The sequence below is a fragment of the Aspergillus glaucus genome (assembly GCF_001890805.1).
Source record: "Aspergillus glaucus CBS 516.65 unplaced genomic scaffold ASPGLscaffold_3, whole genome shotgun sequence".
Taxonomy (NCBI): domain Eukaryota; kingdom Fungi; phylum Ascomycota; class Eurotiomycetes; order Eurotiales; family Aspergillaceae; genus Aspergillus; species Aspergillus glaucus.
In genome coordinates this window covers 920,790-937,502 of record NW_019170455.1, presented here as the reverse complement: position 1 = coordinate 937,502, position 16,713 = coordinate 920,790, and the positions used below count along the sequence as shown (strand labels likewise).

The following is a 16,713-nucleotide window of genomic DNA, read 5'->3' as shown; positions in this document are numbered from 1 at the left end:
AAAAAAAAAAAAAAAATAATAATAATAATAATTATAACGCGTATACAAGTTATGCTTGATTATTTATTCAGCCATATCTCAGAACAGGGGTGAATATCGAGTTTTCTTCAATGATGAAGAGCAATGTTGGACCTGTATAAGTAGTAACTACGGAGTAGGGTCGTTGGTGCCCCAGGCAAGAATCTGTCGGAAAAACCTCTTCGACATCCCACTTTGCCCTTTGTCAATTTCCGTGAGTCAGTCATCTGCCATCGCAGTATTGCGTGAGAAAATTAATTACATCCCCAATTTGAAAAGAACAGAGCGACACGACTTTCTATTATTAACCACATTCAATCATCTACCATGGCTACCAAGGAGGCTAAGTTGGAGCTCCTCCGGGAGAATTTGGCCGAAGTGCTCAATCCGGAAATCATCGATGAGGTTCTGGATAAGGGCGAGACCCTGCGGATTTACTGGGGTGAGTCTTCTTTAGTGATTTGCTGCGATGCTGCGATGCTGCGATTGTACATGTTTGCTGCGATTTCATGTATCCGGTGTTGACTCATGATAGGAACCGCCCCGACGGGCAAGCCTCATTGCGGATACTTCGCCCCTGTATGCCTACCCTATCCAGGCTACATTTGACATGTCTAACGAAAGTAGATTATGAAAATCGCCCAGTTCCTGCAAGCAGGATGCAACGTCAAGATCCTCCTGGCCGATGTTCACGCCTTCCTGGATAACCTCAAGGCCCCCATTGAGCTGGTTGAATATCGGGCCAAGTACTACCGCTACTGCATCATGGCTCTGATGCGGGCTGTAAATGTGCCCATTGAGAAGTTGGAGTTTGTTTTGGGTAGTTCCTACCAGATGTCGGCGGTAGGCCTTCTCTTCCCTTTTCCCCCCATCCCCCTCTCTTTCGATTGAATGGACATGCTGATTGATTAGAAATACACAATGGACGTTTACCGGTTGGCTTCGCTTGTGACGGAACATGGTATGCGCCCTATGTCTAATTCTGTGTTGTATAATTCAAGCTGATTCTGTCCAGACGCCAAAAAGGCTGGTGCCGAGGTTGTCAAACAAAGCCAGAACGCACCTATCAGCGGACTTATGTACCCGCTTTTGCAAGCACTTGATGAGGAGGCATTGGATGTCCACGCTCAGTTTGGTGGTGCTGACCAGAGAAAGATTTTCGGTAAGTTCGGCCCCCACCCCTATGCATATAGATCACAACGAAACTAACTAATCTATCTAGCACTTGCTATGGAAGTATGTATTTATACCGCTGGTCCTCGAACCATTTTATACTAACTGAATAGACCCTCCCCAAACTCGGCTACAAAACTCGTGCTCGTAAGCTACAAGCCCCTCATCATGTTTTACTTTCCCTACAGTTGTGGAATACAATGCTGACACACTTCACGATATCATGAATAAAATGGTCCCAGGCCTGGCTGGTGGTAAAATGTCTGCCAGCGACCCTAACTCTAAGATTGACCTTCTCGACACGCCTGACGTCTCCGCGCGTAAGATCAAGAAGGCCAATGCTCCCCCGAAGGTGGTAGAGGAAAACGGTCTCCTTGCCTTTGTGGAGAACGTGCTTCTTCCAGCTAGCTCGCTGCTTGATGGTGAGCGGTCGTTCAAGGTTGACCGGGAGGGCGCAGAGCCGCTTGTGTACGGGGACATCGAGAGTTTGAGGAAGGACTATGTTGATGATGTGGTATGTTTTCTGACTTCCAGTGAAATGATTGGGCTGATTATGCTAACCTTTGTGATAGCTTACTCCTCAATTGCTCAAACCCGCCGTCAACCTCGCGCTCCGCCGCCTCCTCGACCCTATCCAGAATGAATTCAACTCTTCTTCCGAGTGGCAAGAGGTATGCACATCCCTTTCAATCTCACTCCCTCTCAAATCCAACGCTAATCATGAAACGCAACAGATTGAAAAGAAGGCCTACCCTGCGGACGCTCCCAAGGAGAAGAAGCAAAAGACCAAGAAGGACAAGGGCAGCAAGTACCCCGGCGCTGCCAAGGCCGAAGAGCAGGCTGAGCAGGGCAAGGAGCCGTCCCAGGCTACGGCTTCGGATGTGGGCAAGAGTGCCAGCGAGGCGATGGATAAGTTGTCTGTTCAGTAAGCGGGTTGAGTATGGATGATGGATGATTCAATGAGTAAATGAACGAGAAGGGGAAGAGGGAAAATATTATGCCAAATAGTTTCATGAATGTAAAAAAGCATTGCTTGGTACTCTGCACTGTACACCGTGGATTCGAGATACATTGAGTTACAAATTACTCCCAAGAATAGGACTATGCAGTAATATTCCAGTACGGTGTACAGACTACAGAGTACTCCGTAGTTAACTATTGTCGTATTCTTATGCTGCCTGGGGCAACTGCACGTGGCAGCATGTGGTACTGTGGCTGTGTGTGGCTGGTGTTTGTGCTTGATTCCGGAAGCAAAAATTGTATACTTATTCCATGTCATTTAGAAGATAGAGTGTCGTAACCAACTACTTGTCTGCTGCTGAAGATGACAACTTGCGTTGATTACTATCCCAGTTGTCACCGCTATCCCGGACCTGCGCTTTGTTTGCATCCCTGACACCGAGTCTCCTTGCATGGAGCGACCGTCAGGGGAACAACCGAGTCTACTGATCGGACTGGATACATCTTCTCACCATGGGGCAGAAGATTAGCACTGAACTGACCCATCTTCATTACCCTTTATCCAGACCGTCGAGTCTCACTCTTATCTTGTCCGGGCAAGTCCTAATTCGGAACAGTTACCCGTTGCAGCCAATTCAATTCAGCCTCTATTGCCATTACAACCGGGGGCTCTACAGGCAGGGAACAAAGTACGATAGCCTAGCCGGAATGACGCCTAGAAAATAAGCTAGGCTAGGGTACGGGGCACGGCGAAGCACAGGACAAGACCCAGAGGGTCACCCCTCCATCCATCCCCGGGGAGACATACGACCTACTCTTTCCGGCGAAATCCTGAATCATTCGGTGGACGCTGAGTAGCTGAAGAGATCCCGCGCTGGACCGTCAGACCATTCTTAAACGCTGGTTGATTCGTACTCGGAGTTTACAGACTTTGGACCAGGATCGGAGGGAGAATTGTGATTTGCGAGTGATTGAGGCTGGGGGAAGGGGGTTCCGAAATGAAGCCGGTGATTGCGAGAGTTATACGGACGGCAATGGTTCATGGTCGATCCATGGGCCGGAAGTGGTAATTGTATGTTTTCATTTGCGTAGGAGTCTACAGAGGAGGAGTACTGTACAGAGTACTCTGTACAATCGTGATATCTCTGCTCTGCTCTGTTCTACTCTGTAAGAGTACTCAAACTGTATAGCTTCGGAGTAAGCTGTTTAGTTCATTCCATAGTCATAGTTCATAGTTACTTGTACTCACTGTCCCTCGTCACCGTAAGCTGTCATCGATACCAAATAATGAATTCATAAATCTACTCCGTCCAGTGGATCATCGTTTCTTTTCTTGCGGAGAGCAATAAAACCAACTGTTGGATCGTTACGAAATTTACAGGACGACCACAAAAAATTCCTCTCGCTTGCTATTTCTTTCAACACTTTTCTTTCTTTCTTTCTTCTCTTTTATACCCTCGAATTGATTGACACTCTTTGACTAGACGACTCGGAAGAATAGTACTCTGTAATTATTCTCCCTTTGTCTGTCGTAAGGGCAGCTCCAGAGCTCCGATTGAAAGACAGCCTCATCCCTCGACGTTTGTCTCCCTTCCTTCCTTTACTACACTTTTTGCTTCTATTCTCCTACTCTACCTATCGTTCTGTCAATCTAACTGAGATAAAGAACTCTACCAGAACCAACGATGTCCAAGCCTATCCTTTAAAGACGAGCCCAACGAGTCCAACGACAACGACAACGACCAACGAGTCCATTCAACCTTTATTCCCTCCTTCGATCGATTGATTCTTTATAACTCCCCGGCTTGGCTTCAATGATCGACTCCTATCTCTGGCTTACTCATTCGTCGTCGTCGTTCCTCGATCCCTTTCGCACCCTTCCTCCCGAGCATTCCTCGCTTCCCCAAGTATCTGGAAGGCCTCGGACTAGGTTGCCTGGCACCTCGCTTTGAATGGTTGCTGGGTTCTCGCTGCTGCTGACATGAGTTTTGATCAGCCCGCCCATAGGTATGTCCTTATTTACTCCTGGCTTCTCCTTTCTTCACGATTTCAGCTGTCAATTACTTGCGGGGGTAGTGGACATCGTTGTTCTATACTGAGATTCTCTTGAATGCCACATTGCCTTCAATTGCCTTATACCGTCCTTCCCCCCCCTCCCCCCCATTCACTTTACTGTCTTTACGATGAGGCTGATGGGGCGTTTCTTCAATTTCAGCTTCAACCATCCCAGCGGTGAACCTACAACCCCCACGAGGACTCCTACGCTCTTTGGCGATTCAACCTTCCAAACACCCAAACTCGAATCCTCCTTTTACGATCCTCGAGTCACCTGGGATACCTCCGATCCGTATGCCTCCAGTCCCGAGTTCCTTCGTACACCTCAGCGGTTCGGCTTGAACACCCCCTCGAATCCTCTCCGACAGACCGATGGTGCTGACCATTTGAGAAGTGGTATCAAGGTGGAGGAGACAGACACGGCAAGGCGTATCCGTGCCATAAAACCGAATGGTGGAGGATCTTTTGGTGATGATGGTCCCAAGTCGGCCAAGTCGGCGGCCTCCATGCAGACTCCACCCCCGAGCAGTGCGTCGAGGAGGAAGGTGACCGGGTTGGAGGATGATAGTGCCCCTGGTAATCACTTGGAAACCCCAAGTCGTTTTATGGGCTCGTCTCCACGGATGCTTGCACATCTTCAGTCATCTCCCGATCTGTTTCAGCTGGGAACACTCGATCCTTCCACATCGCCATTCCTACCACAAGCAAAGTTGTTCTGGGATGATCACCTTGATCACCAACAACCGGGGAGTGATGTGGGCTTGTCAGGTACATCTAATGTAGACTTATCTGGCTCCAATGGGAGCAATACTTTGAATTATCCGACTAGCGCCAGTGCTATGCATGATCCTATCATCCCACAATTACCAGCCATTGAAGGCACGGTAGACTTGCCCGAGTTTCACGGTAGCGGGTTCACCCTGCCGTCTACCACCACGGCCACTGCCGGCCCAGCAGACGCAGCTTTCTTCCCTGCCCCCTTCTCGACCTCGCCTCGTCTGCCATCGACACGGGCTGAAGACCCGGCCATGTTTCTCAGTTCTCCTGCACGACGTTTCGGTGGACCACAACCTACGCCAGAGAAAAAGCGTCTCTCCAAACCAACTCGACAACCGTACCACCACCAGACGGAAGAGTCCAAACGGGAGCAACTGCGTCGGGCCCAGAGCTTGCACCGAATGCAACCGCCATACGAAGACGAAGCTGACGAAGACGATGAAGATTATACACCTCGCGGAGTCAGGCCAGGATTAACACGGAGTCTGACTCAGAGCTCTCTGTCATCGTCTTCACACCGGCCTACATTGGGGAGTTCCAGCGGTGCGATGACTTCCAGTAGCGGAATTCGGAAGAGCCCATCCAAGGGTCGGTTGTCGCCTGTCAAACAGAGAAATACACTGAGCCGGTCCAATTCCGTGGCTTCATCTTTTCCGACCCGTTCACCCTCTGTCGTATTGAAAATTGGCAAGGATGGACGGGCAAAGGCGGAGATGCAAACCGTCCCCGAAGCCCCAACTGGATTGACAGACCCCATTATCGGACTGGACCTTGAAGGATCGACCACGGAGAGCGAATATGACGGTGCTGAGTTCTCAGAGTATCCTGTCCCCAGCCGTCAGCCTTCGTTTACCTTTTCTGACGCCGGTCGGCCTATGCTTGCTCGAAGTGACTCGGGTTCCCGGCCAGTTTCAAAGGGGTCGTACACTTCGACCGTGGCTTCTGGTCCTTCTGGGCGAGCCTCTCCATGGCAAGGTTCCTCTCGAGGTGGTTCTCGACGACCCCAATATTCGTCATACAGACCTGCCTCGTCAGATGACTGGAGACGAACGCCAAGCAAGCGACAGACTCCTGTGCTGAACTCTGATTTTACTTGTGCTAGCAGCAGCTCTGCCTCGGATGCTCAAGCCGAACCTGAGGAAGATTCCGGTGATGCCCAGCATGCCCTTCGGAAGGTTCTCCGTGAGCGAGGTCGGAACCCACGGCCACAGATGACTAGCTACGGGTCTCGGCCGACCTTGTCTTCACGTCCTCCTTCCATGATACATCTTCGCTCATCGCCGCCTCGATTCGGTGCTGAATTGGATATTAACTCTCGGCATGCACCTTCGTCTCCAACGACCATGACGGATCCTGATCTCGCGACTCCTATTACCAATCGGTTTAGTAACTATCCGAGCAATGGGACCCGATGCGTCTGCAATTCTATGGAAAATGGTGGCCATCTCATGATTCAATGGTAAGTACTCTTCTATACTCCCTGTTTGACTCGTTCTAACCCGAACAGTGAATCATGCAATCATTGGCTTCATACAAAATGCGTCGGTCTCGAACGGTCCCATCTACCTTCGGTCTACGTCTGCATGCTCTGCGCCCAGACCCCGTCACGACAACGCGTCCGTGGTTCATTAGGAGTCACTGGGCAAGCACCTCCTTCTCCTCTCGCACACAAATCTTTCCGATTCCGCTAAACAGTCCATGTCATATGGACCTGCTCCGAACATACTGTTCCAACCTCTCATGTGATGACGCTGCACGGCAGCTGACAAAGATTCCGGCCTTTCATTTGTTATGATTTTGTTTATTCTGCATCAGGATTTTTTTTTAGACATACCCCTTTTATTTCATGCTCCAAACAAACTATTGCATGCATCATTGTTTTATGCTATTGTCATTACTCTAATATTTCCTTCTGTCCGAGGCAACCCTCACTGTGATACCATTGTATGCTACATTAGCAAAGTACTATCGAATAGTTACACAAGTCAGCTATTCTCTTCTACAGGGTACCAGGGGTACAAAGTTAGAAAAATAAAATACTGCCGTCGCTATGCGAAGGCGGTCAAAATGACCGGGTAGTACCCCGACTGGCCGACCCGGCTTATCAGCTGACCGCCTCCGATAACAGGTTGTTTTACGCCCTCCGAAAGTCATATTTTGTGAAATTCCCCGCGGTGTTTTTTCTTGTACAGTCCACGCTTTTGCAATTGTCGCCATGACTTCGTCTGTTCCTGGGAATCGCGAACTCCCCGCGTCTCAGTATGACCTGAGCACATACTGGGGCCGCGTGCGCCATTCCGCAGACATCGCGGATCCAAGGTGAGCATTCTGTACCCTTGCGATTGAGTCACTTGGCCGTTTTTCGGTCAATGGACTTCGTTGTTGAGTGAACAAAGCTGATAATGGATAAGGATGATGTTCGTCTCGTCGTCGGGCCTCGAAAATGCAAAGAACCTTATCACTTCCTACAAACAGAGCCAAATCCCTAACATGACCCCGGAACTATGGCGCGCAAAGAAGGTGGTGGACTCGACAATCCATCCTGGTACGCCTCGCCCCTGTGAGATTGGATAAAGATGGATGGAGCGGTGGTTAATTGTGTGCAGACACCGGCGAACCGGTTTTCCTCCCGTTCCGCATGTCGAGCTATGTCCTGTCGAACTTGGTCGTTACGGGTGGTATGCTCACGCCCGGGTTGAAGACAACCGGAACCCTCCTCTGGCAAATCACCAATCAATCTCTCAACGTCGCAATCAACTCCGCCAACGCGAACAAGTCCACACCTCTTTCGGTCTCGCAAATAGCCCAGTCCTACCTCATGGCCGTCTCCGCATCCTGCTCCGTCGCCCTGGGCCTAAACGCCCTCGTCCCGCGCCTTAAGAACCTCAACCCAAACACGAGACTCATACTCGGCCGCCTCGTCCCCTTCGCCGCCGTCTCCAGCGCCTCCGCATTAAACGTCTTCCTCATGCGCGGCGAAGAAATCCGCCAAGGAATCGACATCTACCCCGTCCTCTCGGAACTCGAAAAGAAGAAACGCGAAGAAACCGGCGAAGCCGTGCAAAGCATCGGCAAGAGCAAGAAAGCAGCTACCTTGGCCGTCGGCGAAACAGCCATCTCGCGCGTCCTCAACGCAACACCCATCATGGTTGTCCCGCCGCTCGTCCTGGTTAGACTTGAGAAGACGGCGTGGTTGAAGGCGAGACCTAGGATGGTGATGCCGATTAACCTGGGTGTTATTCTGGCGACGTCGTTGTTTGCGCTGCCGCTTGCGTTGGGGGCTTTCCCGCAGAGGCAGGCTATTAGTGCGAAGTCGTTGGAGGAGGAGTTTTGGGGGAAGGGGGGGTTGGATGGGCAGGTTGAGTTTAATCGGGGGATGTAACCGTTTTTACTTCGCATAGATGATGATGATGATGATGTATGTTTATGGAGGGTCATGGGTGGGTTGGAAAAGTTTGGTTTGTTCTATTTGGATGTGTATAGATACGCATGATAGAGTATATACATACTTGCATATATGTTTCTGTTATTTACATTCAGCTGGACATATTCCTGTTTAACTGTATGTTCCAGACAACAAAATCGTTCTCAGATCGCTATTCTTTCGCAAAGCCCTGATGGGAGAGGAGGCATTTGATGACCATCTCCAACGCATGTTCGTCGCTTTGCGAGGGCGAATTCTCGCACATCAAGGTTCCTTAAAACTGGAATATGGTAAATATTGCCCGGAAACTTTGACATCGTCAGTCATAATGTTATTTGACCAGGTAGGTGCTTGGACGTTTGTATACAGACCTTGTCGTGGATGTCAACATGTATTCTGCTTGTATCCACGCGCTTTCCTTTCCCTCCGTAATTTAGGAGCATTGTCTTATCCGGTGCCCGCATTGTTAGCTAGGACTCGATTAGCTGGAATCCCGGATCTTTGGCGAAGTGCAGGACAGGGCCTCGTACGTTCTTGCTTTCGAGTGCTTGTCGAGGGGCCTTGGTGGTAAAAATTCGCAATTCGAAAGATTAGGGAATGCTAACACAACGATGACCCATAGACCATTTGATATTTCTGATGGGATATGCCGTGTTCGAATGTACGCGCAACAATGTACGCGCAACTCGGCTGTCAAAATGGACACCAGCGATAGCTCGATCGTACATCAGAGGCCGTTCTTGTATCAGTGGCAAAATGTCATGAAGGGTCTCTCCGTCATGACTTCGGGGGTGCGTTTTTGAACCGCCCTCTTTATGTTGGATTCAAAACCAAGCGAATATCACCGGACCAATTATCAAGGCGAGACTAGTTTCTAGGTCTCGTGAGGGATAACCCACTTGGACATAACCATTTCTTTTTGATCCAGTTCTCTGCGGAGGAAACAGGCTGCAACAAGCCATGCCATTACTTGGCCCAGTATGTCAGATGTAAGCTTTGGTACATCATTGCGACATCTCAAGAGATGGAGGGCCACATTTGAAAAGCGTCTGTATCAATCGTCTTCACGCTGTTAGGGCTGTATATGAAACGGCGGCGCTAGACCGTCGGAATTCGAAAGTACAATTATGACATGATTAGTCTGATATTGTACTGGTAAAAACAGCATCTAGTGGGTTCACCATCCCCAGACAGCGACGCAGGCTCCGTTGAAGCACCCATGTATAGTCACAACGACGTGCGCCTCGCCAACATCTCTTTATCGTCCAAGTAATGCTACCGAAGCTCTTTGAATTGGACGCGTTTGTTGCCAGGACCGATTTTGAGGGCTGCTGTAGATGAGCCTTCTGTTAGTCACTGTAGTACAACAGTGCAAGTGGTAGGACTCCCCCAAACGGTCGACCAATCTCTATGGCTCGAAGTTCCAGTAGATTCGTGGAATCAGTCGCGCACTTTTAGAGTAAAGTTTGTATATAGACACTGTTTAATCCCGTCCAGAGCACATTGGAGATATTGGGGGATCGATTATAAAGGCCAGGCTGGCTCCTTAATCTTGTGTGGGATAACCCAGTTGCTTTATGGCTCTCGAAGGATGTTGTCTTGCAATATAGCGTTATTATAATCCATTGGAAAATGAAGCAGATGAGACAGAAAGAAAGAGAAAATTGTCACTTGATTGTTTCCTTCCATGGCGATGTCTCTAGGCCGTATTTATAGCCATTGCCCTCGGGCCCAACATGTATGCCTAACCTCCCATCGCCGAAAAACCGATTCGTTCTTCGGTCCGCGACAACCATCCTTTTGCGAATTCCGGATGCTGTTTAATATATACAAGTGCATCGTTGCTACAATGGGAGTCTTCCTCCAGCTTGGCCTCGTATTCGGTTTTACTTGTATGACTTGCCCTATACCCGATCTCGGACTCGGTGTTCCGAGCTCGGGCCCGTGAATCCTGCGGTCCCGAAGTAGGGATCGGATCTACCAGAGACCCTGAATAATTGCTTATTGACTTGGATATCTGAGATCTATATGCGTGGGGGAGTTGCAGAGGGGTCCTTGGTTTGTGAAATGCTTAAAAGGCACTATATCGATCTTGTGACACAATTTTGATATCTCTATTCTTACACCCGGCCCGATTCAACATCGCCGGCTGAGCAAAAGTATTTCTTTGTCCGAGATTCCAAATACCACATCATGCTCTTTCCAACATATACATGACCAGCATCATTTCGAAATACATTAGCAAAATGACTATCTCCGTCCGGACAGTCGGATCCGATTACCCGAAATGGTCTATAGGCTGCCATGTTGGAATGATACGTACCTCATGTATAAGCTGATTCTAGACGCAGATGAGCTCTCCTACGCCACAAAACGGATGACTTTTCATTTCGGGAAGATCATGCGAAATGAACAATATCTCCAGTGAATAACAATGGATACCTATTCCGGTCACTTGGCAGGGTCAACTATACCGAAATAGGTAGCTAAATTTGAAAACGAGCTAGTTGGGCCTCAATCTTAATCATGTGACCCTGGATTCCTTGCTGACTAGGATATCGGGGTAAGCGGGCACCATAGCCATGGCCTCGGTCACTGGTTATAGATTCGCTACGCAATACTGCACTCTAATGACCTGAATAGGGTGACACTGCAGAGGGGAGACTACGTAACATTGGATATGAAATAGCCTAGAGTAGGGCTGCATATGCATGCTCATGTACTGAAGATCACAATCGGCATGTCATCGGCAATACCATTCTCAGTCTATGATGAAAGATCCAACCAATGACAGAACCCGGATCCCTGTCAATATAACATATCATTGTAGGGATTTAAACCATGTTAAAGCTGATTATAGCGCAGCTGGACCCTCATGCACTTCAACATGAAACAAATGACTAGCACTATTCAGAGAATCATGCGCCTCGGGAAGCCCGATTGCTACTGACGGTATCCCTGTCTCCTGGACTGGTGCCTTATCTGACAGACTAAACAAATTTAGAAGCTTGTCAGATCTCCACGTGTCTTCCCCCGGATCATCCCTGTAATTAGGCCAGGTTTCTCTCGATACATCGTGATTGCTATGTTAAATTAGCGTGTTGTTAACGAGTCCGATGGGTCCGTCGTTAGGTCATGAGATGCGTGTTCTTTGACATCTTTGACAGGGATAAGCGGACAAAGCGGACATCGTGGCTGGCCTCGAAATTTCACCCTAAAAGCCTTGGTAAAAGGATCACGAAGGAGGCGAAGGTGGCGTTGGCAAAGGGGCCAAGGTTGAATACAATATTGCATTATTATATGCATGTCCATGCACAGCAAATCCCATAATTAGTAACAACCAATCAATTACGAATTTGCAGATACTCTTACAGCATAGCTACCAAGTAAAGAAAAACTAATCGACAATAATTGCAATTCAAGCCAGAACGGAGATGAGTCAGCAATCACTTCCAGTGGTTCGTTTAGGGCTGACAGCTCAGCCATGGGTTTATGCAGATACGAGCAAAACAGCAAAGATATACGAAAGCTTAGCCAATACGGATCTACAACGAATCAGCCTAAAAGGTAATTCCGCCCATTGACCTATGACCATCTCCGGTCCCTTTCGACAGGGGCTGTTCCTCGTTTTAGGCCCGAATACTCTGTCCTTGTTGACTCACACGACCTGTATTCCCATGGGATCTAGCACAATGCTTATGCAAGGATGGTGCATTTGCAGGGTAGGATCGTTACTAAACTTAGAAAGATATACCGATTTATTTCCTTGTTGGTTCGCTAAGCCGCTTCGTGTTTAGTGTGCACGTGAGATGTAAATCGAGGTTTTGTCGGTGAAAAGAGGGTAAACATAGCAATACCAAGAACAGTAATGAACCCAGCACGGTGCGATGACAGAGTCACAAACAGCTTGAGGCTCAGTGTTGTAGTCAAGTGGTCGCGGAGCTGCCGTCAGAAAAGGCCTATATAAGAAGAGCCCGTCGACATGCCAGTGGAGTTGTATCAAGTACTATGGATCTCACAATGCTACGGTGGATCATTATGAAGTTTCTTATTCTGGGGCTCTTGGCTCCAATTGTTTTAGGTCGTGCCATTGGACACGACCCTTCTCTATGGAGCCGAAGCTCCGAGCAACCAATCAACCAAACGCAATTCGAAAAGTACGACATCAACACTAATTACTACGATTCCTCCCCAAACACTGGCATCTTGAGAGAGTACCATTTTGACATCATCAACACAACCGCTGCCCCAGATGGAATCGAACGACCCGTGCTCCTGGTTAATGGCCAATTCCCCGGTCCAACAATCGAAGCCAACTGGGGCGACACCGTCAAAGTCCATGTCACAAACCGCATGCAAGACAACGGCACAGGAATACATTTCCATGGCATACGGCAGTTTTTCACTAACCAGATGGATGGCGTCCCGTCGCTGACGCAGTGCCCCGTCGCCCCCGGTGAAAGTTACACCTATGTCTGGAAGGCGACGCAATACGGTACCAGCTGGTACCATTCGCACTTCTCCCTGCAAGCATGGGAAGGAGTGTTCGGAGCAATCGTCATTCATGGCCCGACCCCAGCGGAGTATGATGAAGACTTGGGTCCGCTAATCCTAAGCGACTGGTCCCATCAGACCGTCGATGAAATGTACCAAACTCAGCTGGAGCTGTTCCTGCCTGCCCAGATGCAGGGCGGTCTGCTAAACGGGAAGAATGTGTGGGTAGAGAATGGCACTACGGTTGGGGAGCGGTACAAGACGACTTTCGCTCCGGGGAAGAGATATCGAATCCGCTTGATCAACGCCGCAGTGCACACACAATTCCGGTTCTCCATCGACCAGCACAATGTCACAGTCATCGCTAGTGACTTTGTCCCCATCGTCCCGTTCGAAGCCAACGCCGTGCCTATTGATATGGGCCAGCGCTACGATATCATAGTCACGGCGGACCAACTCGCTGATAACTACTGGATGCGCGCGGTGCCACAATCAATATGCAGCAACAACACGGCAGGTGATAACATCAGGGGCATCCTGCAGTACCAGGGAGCGAATAATAACACCGATCCAACGTCAATCCCATTTGACAACCTCGACTCAAGATGCGAGGATTTCCCAGCTTCGCAGCTGGTTCCCTGGGTTGGTCTCGATGCACAAATCAGTAGCACTGCCAAGACCGTTCACTCAGAGGTTAGCTACAACAAAGTCGGGGATGTCCCAATGTACCTCTGGACACTGGGAGGAGATTATTTCAACAACTCCTGGTCCAACCCAACGCTGCAGCAATTTGTACCGGGCGAGAGCAAGACCGGTTTGATGACCGATAAAACAGCCGTGCAAGCCAATACACCAGATCAATTCGTGATCTTGGTCGTCCAGACATTTTTCAGGGCACCGCACCCGATTCATCTTCATGGTACGTACCCTTCTCTTTTCCAGTAAACCGCAACCCTAACTAACGTAATACAGGTCACGACTTCCTAATTCTAGCCCAAGGCCTCGGGACATACTCACCCACGAATGTAACCCTAAATACAAACAACCCACCCCGCCGGGATACAGCCACGCTACCTTCAGAGGAAGGTAGAGGCGGGTATCTAGTAATGGGCTTTGTGGCAAATAACCCAGGTGTCTGGCTGCTGCATTGCCACATCGGGTTTCACCAGTCCCAAGGGTTTGCGCAGCAGGTTGTCGAACGACCAAATGAGATTGAACGGATCTTGGACCGAGGTGTTCTGGAGGAGACCTGCAAGGCTTGGGATGAGTATGGGAAGGTTAATTCGTTTGGGGTGCAGTATACGGGGAGGAATGGGCCGTATGAGTCGGGGATTTGATTTGAGATACCTTTCTTCCTTTGGTTTTCTTTCGACTTGTAGTTTTGCTTTATTTATAGCGACTTTTGGGTGTTGCTTTACTTGTATTATAGATTGTTGTCGTCGGACGCATAATGATGCCTTTCATCCGATAACTCAGTTCCTTCACCATTCTCTTCATTAAATGGGAGATATTGTCAGACGTAAAACATCTCAATTAATAGCTGCTTCATTGTCGCTGTATTTTTATAGTTCTATCATGCATGGTTTCCAGAAAGGAAACCTACATATATACAAGCCTGGGGCTAATAAACTGCACTATGTACACACATGACCAGACTAATGCGCAGTGTTATTACCTCGCCAGTCCCTAACCCGCGTATAAGAACTAACAGGAAACTGAGCAGCACTAGAAACAGCCATTGGACTAGCATCCGTAGTACCGCCCGGGCCTGGAGATGTTCTCTCTGCTAGGCTTTAACACGTAGTTTTGATAGATACCAATTTCCAAGTTTGATCAATTCGGGAGTCCCCGATCTCTCACTACCATCTAGGCAATAGCAGAGAATAGGGTTTGAGACCTACATCTAGATTATCGATGTGTCATGATTGTAGTCTTGAATTTCTCCACTGAAGGATGAAACATGCAGTGCCCAGCGATACTTTGGCAGACTATATATGTTAGTACTAGGATTCCCTCAGGCTGAAGTACAAGTACTGCGGTCAGAATTCGTATCGGGCTTACCTACCACTGGCAGGCCCAAGCGAGGATGACCCTGTTATCACCGACCTGGCTCTAATCAGGTTGCCTTTGTCCTTTGTCTTACTGGTGTACTTCGTATAGTTGTACAGGAATATGACGTCTTTGTTCCTCGGAATGCCAGATAAAGAGCCACTCACCGCTAGAGGCTAACTAGCAGTGGGTTATTGGTCATGTCGACTGCCAATACTATCGGCTATTCATCATAGGGTACGCGGTTCTATCCGATCCGGGGTTCCGATTGCCAAGGCTAAACTCTGCATCTGCCCGATGCCAAGGATTCCCGCTACAAACAATGGAAGAGGCTCTATCATTAGGGCATGTATTGAAAGTAAGCTGACCTCAAAAACTTCTCCATTCCTTTCCCATTCAATCTAGCTCAATAGAACAACTCTGCATCATGGCATACCGCACCCTTACCCTTCTCTCTTTGCTCCTTTCCTCTACTTTTGCCCAGGATTCCGACCTCGTCGGTTGCAAGGCAGTCTCATGCCCCATCGAGGGCACCGAAGACCGTTGCACAGTTGCTGAAGACACCTTCTTAGGTATCGGCACTGCTCCTATTCCAGACGTCCCATCGTCGCTCGAAGGCCTGTCCCTAGTCAAGGCCGCCAATCTCACCGTTGGAGAGGGAGAGGAGAACGCCCATGAATTCAAATCAATCTACTACCTCGGCACCCCGTCGGACCTAGAGGTGAACGACCTGGCCGGTTGCGCTGTCTTCTTCAACGACCCACCCGCCAAGATATTTCAGTACCCGACAGAGCTAGCGGGCCCGAGAGACGACAACGGAGAGGCTCAGAATGTTACCAATACCGCTGCTGCTAGCGGAACGTGCTCGGAGGTAATTGATCAAGCGTGTATTGACAGGCTTACGGAACGAGCGCGCGGCATTATCGACGATGCGGATGGTGATGGTTGTGCGCCGTTGGAGGATGAGTTGAACAGCAGTTCGTTCGATGAATGCAGCGCTAGCTGGATTGGCAGTAGTTTGTTGGGCAACTTGACCGTTACTTCGCTCGCGAGCTTGTCGACGATTAGCGGCTCGCAGAACTCCTCATCAGACTGCTGGCCTATTGTGTCCAAGTCGGATAATTTGTCGGAGATTGCAGAGAATACTGCTTACGTACATCATCTTCCCTTATTCCTTCCCAAGGATGATTACTGACTTCTCAATCAACAGGGAAACGGTACAGCAGCCGCATACACGCAGCAGGTCTACAAAATCACACCCGTGCTGACCGTATTCTCCGGAAATGGAGACAACAATCTGGTGGACGAGGCCACTTCCCAGATGACATGTCTTAAGATCGTCAAGGACAGGCCTGCAGAGGACTATGAAGGTGGTGAAGAGGGTGCGGCGTTCCAAACCAGACCTAGTCTGCTCGGTGCAGGCGTGGTTACTTTCATGGCAGTCCTACTTGCACGGCTGTAGGACTAGGGTGTGGCACACGGATATTATCCTCTGGGTCTTTTATGCATAAAGCCTTGCCCATTAGTTTGCGGAGCTCAGAACACTCGCGAGCTTCTCTGAAGCCTGAGATATTTTGGGTGTTGACGAATTCCACCTGCTGACACTGTTTATTCCTGTTTCCGATGGTTATTCTATCTGTTTAGAAACCAGAAAATCCCAGGTGATGCTAAATAGACCCCCCATAAATGCGAGTACCCTTCCATTCCCCATGGATCAAAGCATGGTCCCCTCATCCCCTCCACACCCCGATACCAGCGTAGTC

At 49.2% G+C, this 16,713-nt stretch overlaps 6 protein-coding genes across 6 annotated transcripts; 5 read left to right on the top strand and 1 right to left on the bottom strand.

Annotated features, from left to right (window-relative positions):
• The first annotated feature begins 238 nt into the window (after positions 1-238).
• ASPGLDRAFT_42931 (uncharacterized protein) lies at positions 239-2,125 on the top strand. The gene is made up of 10 exons (XM_022545704.1): positions 239-460; positions 554-597; positions 646-861; positions 931-979; positions 1,034-1,180; positions 1,241-1,254; positions 1,305-1,338; positions 1,410-1,705; positions 1,764-1,862; positions 1,926-2,125. The coding sequence occupies exons 1-10, from the start codon at positions 346-348 to the stop codon at positions 2,118-2,120; spliced, it is 1,209 nt and encodes a 402-aa protein (XP_022404555.1). The 5' UTR covers positions 239-345; the 3' UTR covers positions 2,121-2,125.
• ASPGLDRAFT_1001880 (uncharacterized protein) lies at positions 1,924-2,567 on the bottom strand. Its single transcript, XM_022539396.1, has one exon. It carries the CDS (start codon positions 2,468-2,470, stop codon positions 2,114-2,116), a length of 357 nt encoding a protein of 118 aa, XP_022404554.1. The 5' UTR covers positions 2,471-2,567; the 3' UTR covers positions 1,924-2,113.
• A 1,776-nt stretch (positions 2,568-4,343) lies between these two features.
• On the top strand, positions 4,344-6,674 carry ASPGLDRAFT_117937 (PHD finger domain protein; the record flags this gene model as incomplete). Its single annotated transcript, XM_022539915.1, has 2 exons — positions 4,344-6,442; positions 6,491-6,674. The coding sequence occupies 2 exons, from the start codon at positions 4,344-4,346 to the stop codon at positions 6,672-6,674; spliced, it is 2,283 nt and encodes a 760-aa protein (XP_022404553.1).
• A 485-nt stretch (positions 6,675-7,159) lies between these two features.
• Positions 7,160-8,529, top strand: ASPGLDRAFT_42929 (sideroflexin family transporter). Its single transcript, XM_022545703.1, has 3 exons — positions 7,160-7,302; positions 7,395-7,528; positions 7,590-8,529. Exons 1-3 carry the CDS (start codon positions 7,199-7,201, stop codon positions 8,363-8,365), a joined length of 1,014 nt encoding a protein of 337 aa, XP_022404552.1. The 5' UTR covers positions 7,160-7,198; the 3' UTR covers positions 8,366-8,529.
• Positions 8,530-12,389: 3,860 nt separating this feature from the next.
• Positions 12,390-14,415, top strand: tpcJ (oxidoreductase tpcJ; the record flags this gene model as incomplete). The annotated part of the gene is made up of 3 exons (XM_022549590.1): positions 12,390-12,410; positions 12,566-13,820; positions 13,874-14,415. 3 exons carry the CDS (start codon positions 12,390-12,392, stop codon positions 14,236-14,238), a joined length of 1,641 nt encoding a protein of 546 aa, XP_022404551.1. The 3' UTR covers positions 14,239-14,415.
• A 929-nt stretch (positions 14,416-15,344) lies between these two features.
• Positions 15,345-16,670, top strand: ASPGLDRAFT_42926 (uncharacterized protein). Its single transcript, XM_022545702.1, has 2 exons — positions 15,345-16,103; positions 16,161-16,670. Exons 1-2 carry the CDS (start codon positions 15,378-15,380, stop codon positions 16,410-16,412), a joined length of 978 nt encoding a protein of 325 aa, XP_022404550.1. The 5' UTR covers positions 15,345-15,377; the 3' UTR covers positions 16,413-16,670.
• The last annotated feature ends 43 nt before the right edge of the window (positions 16,671-16,713 follow it).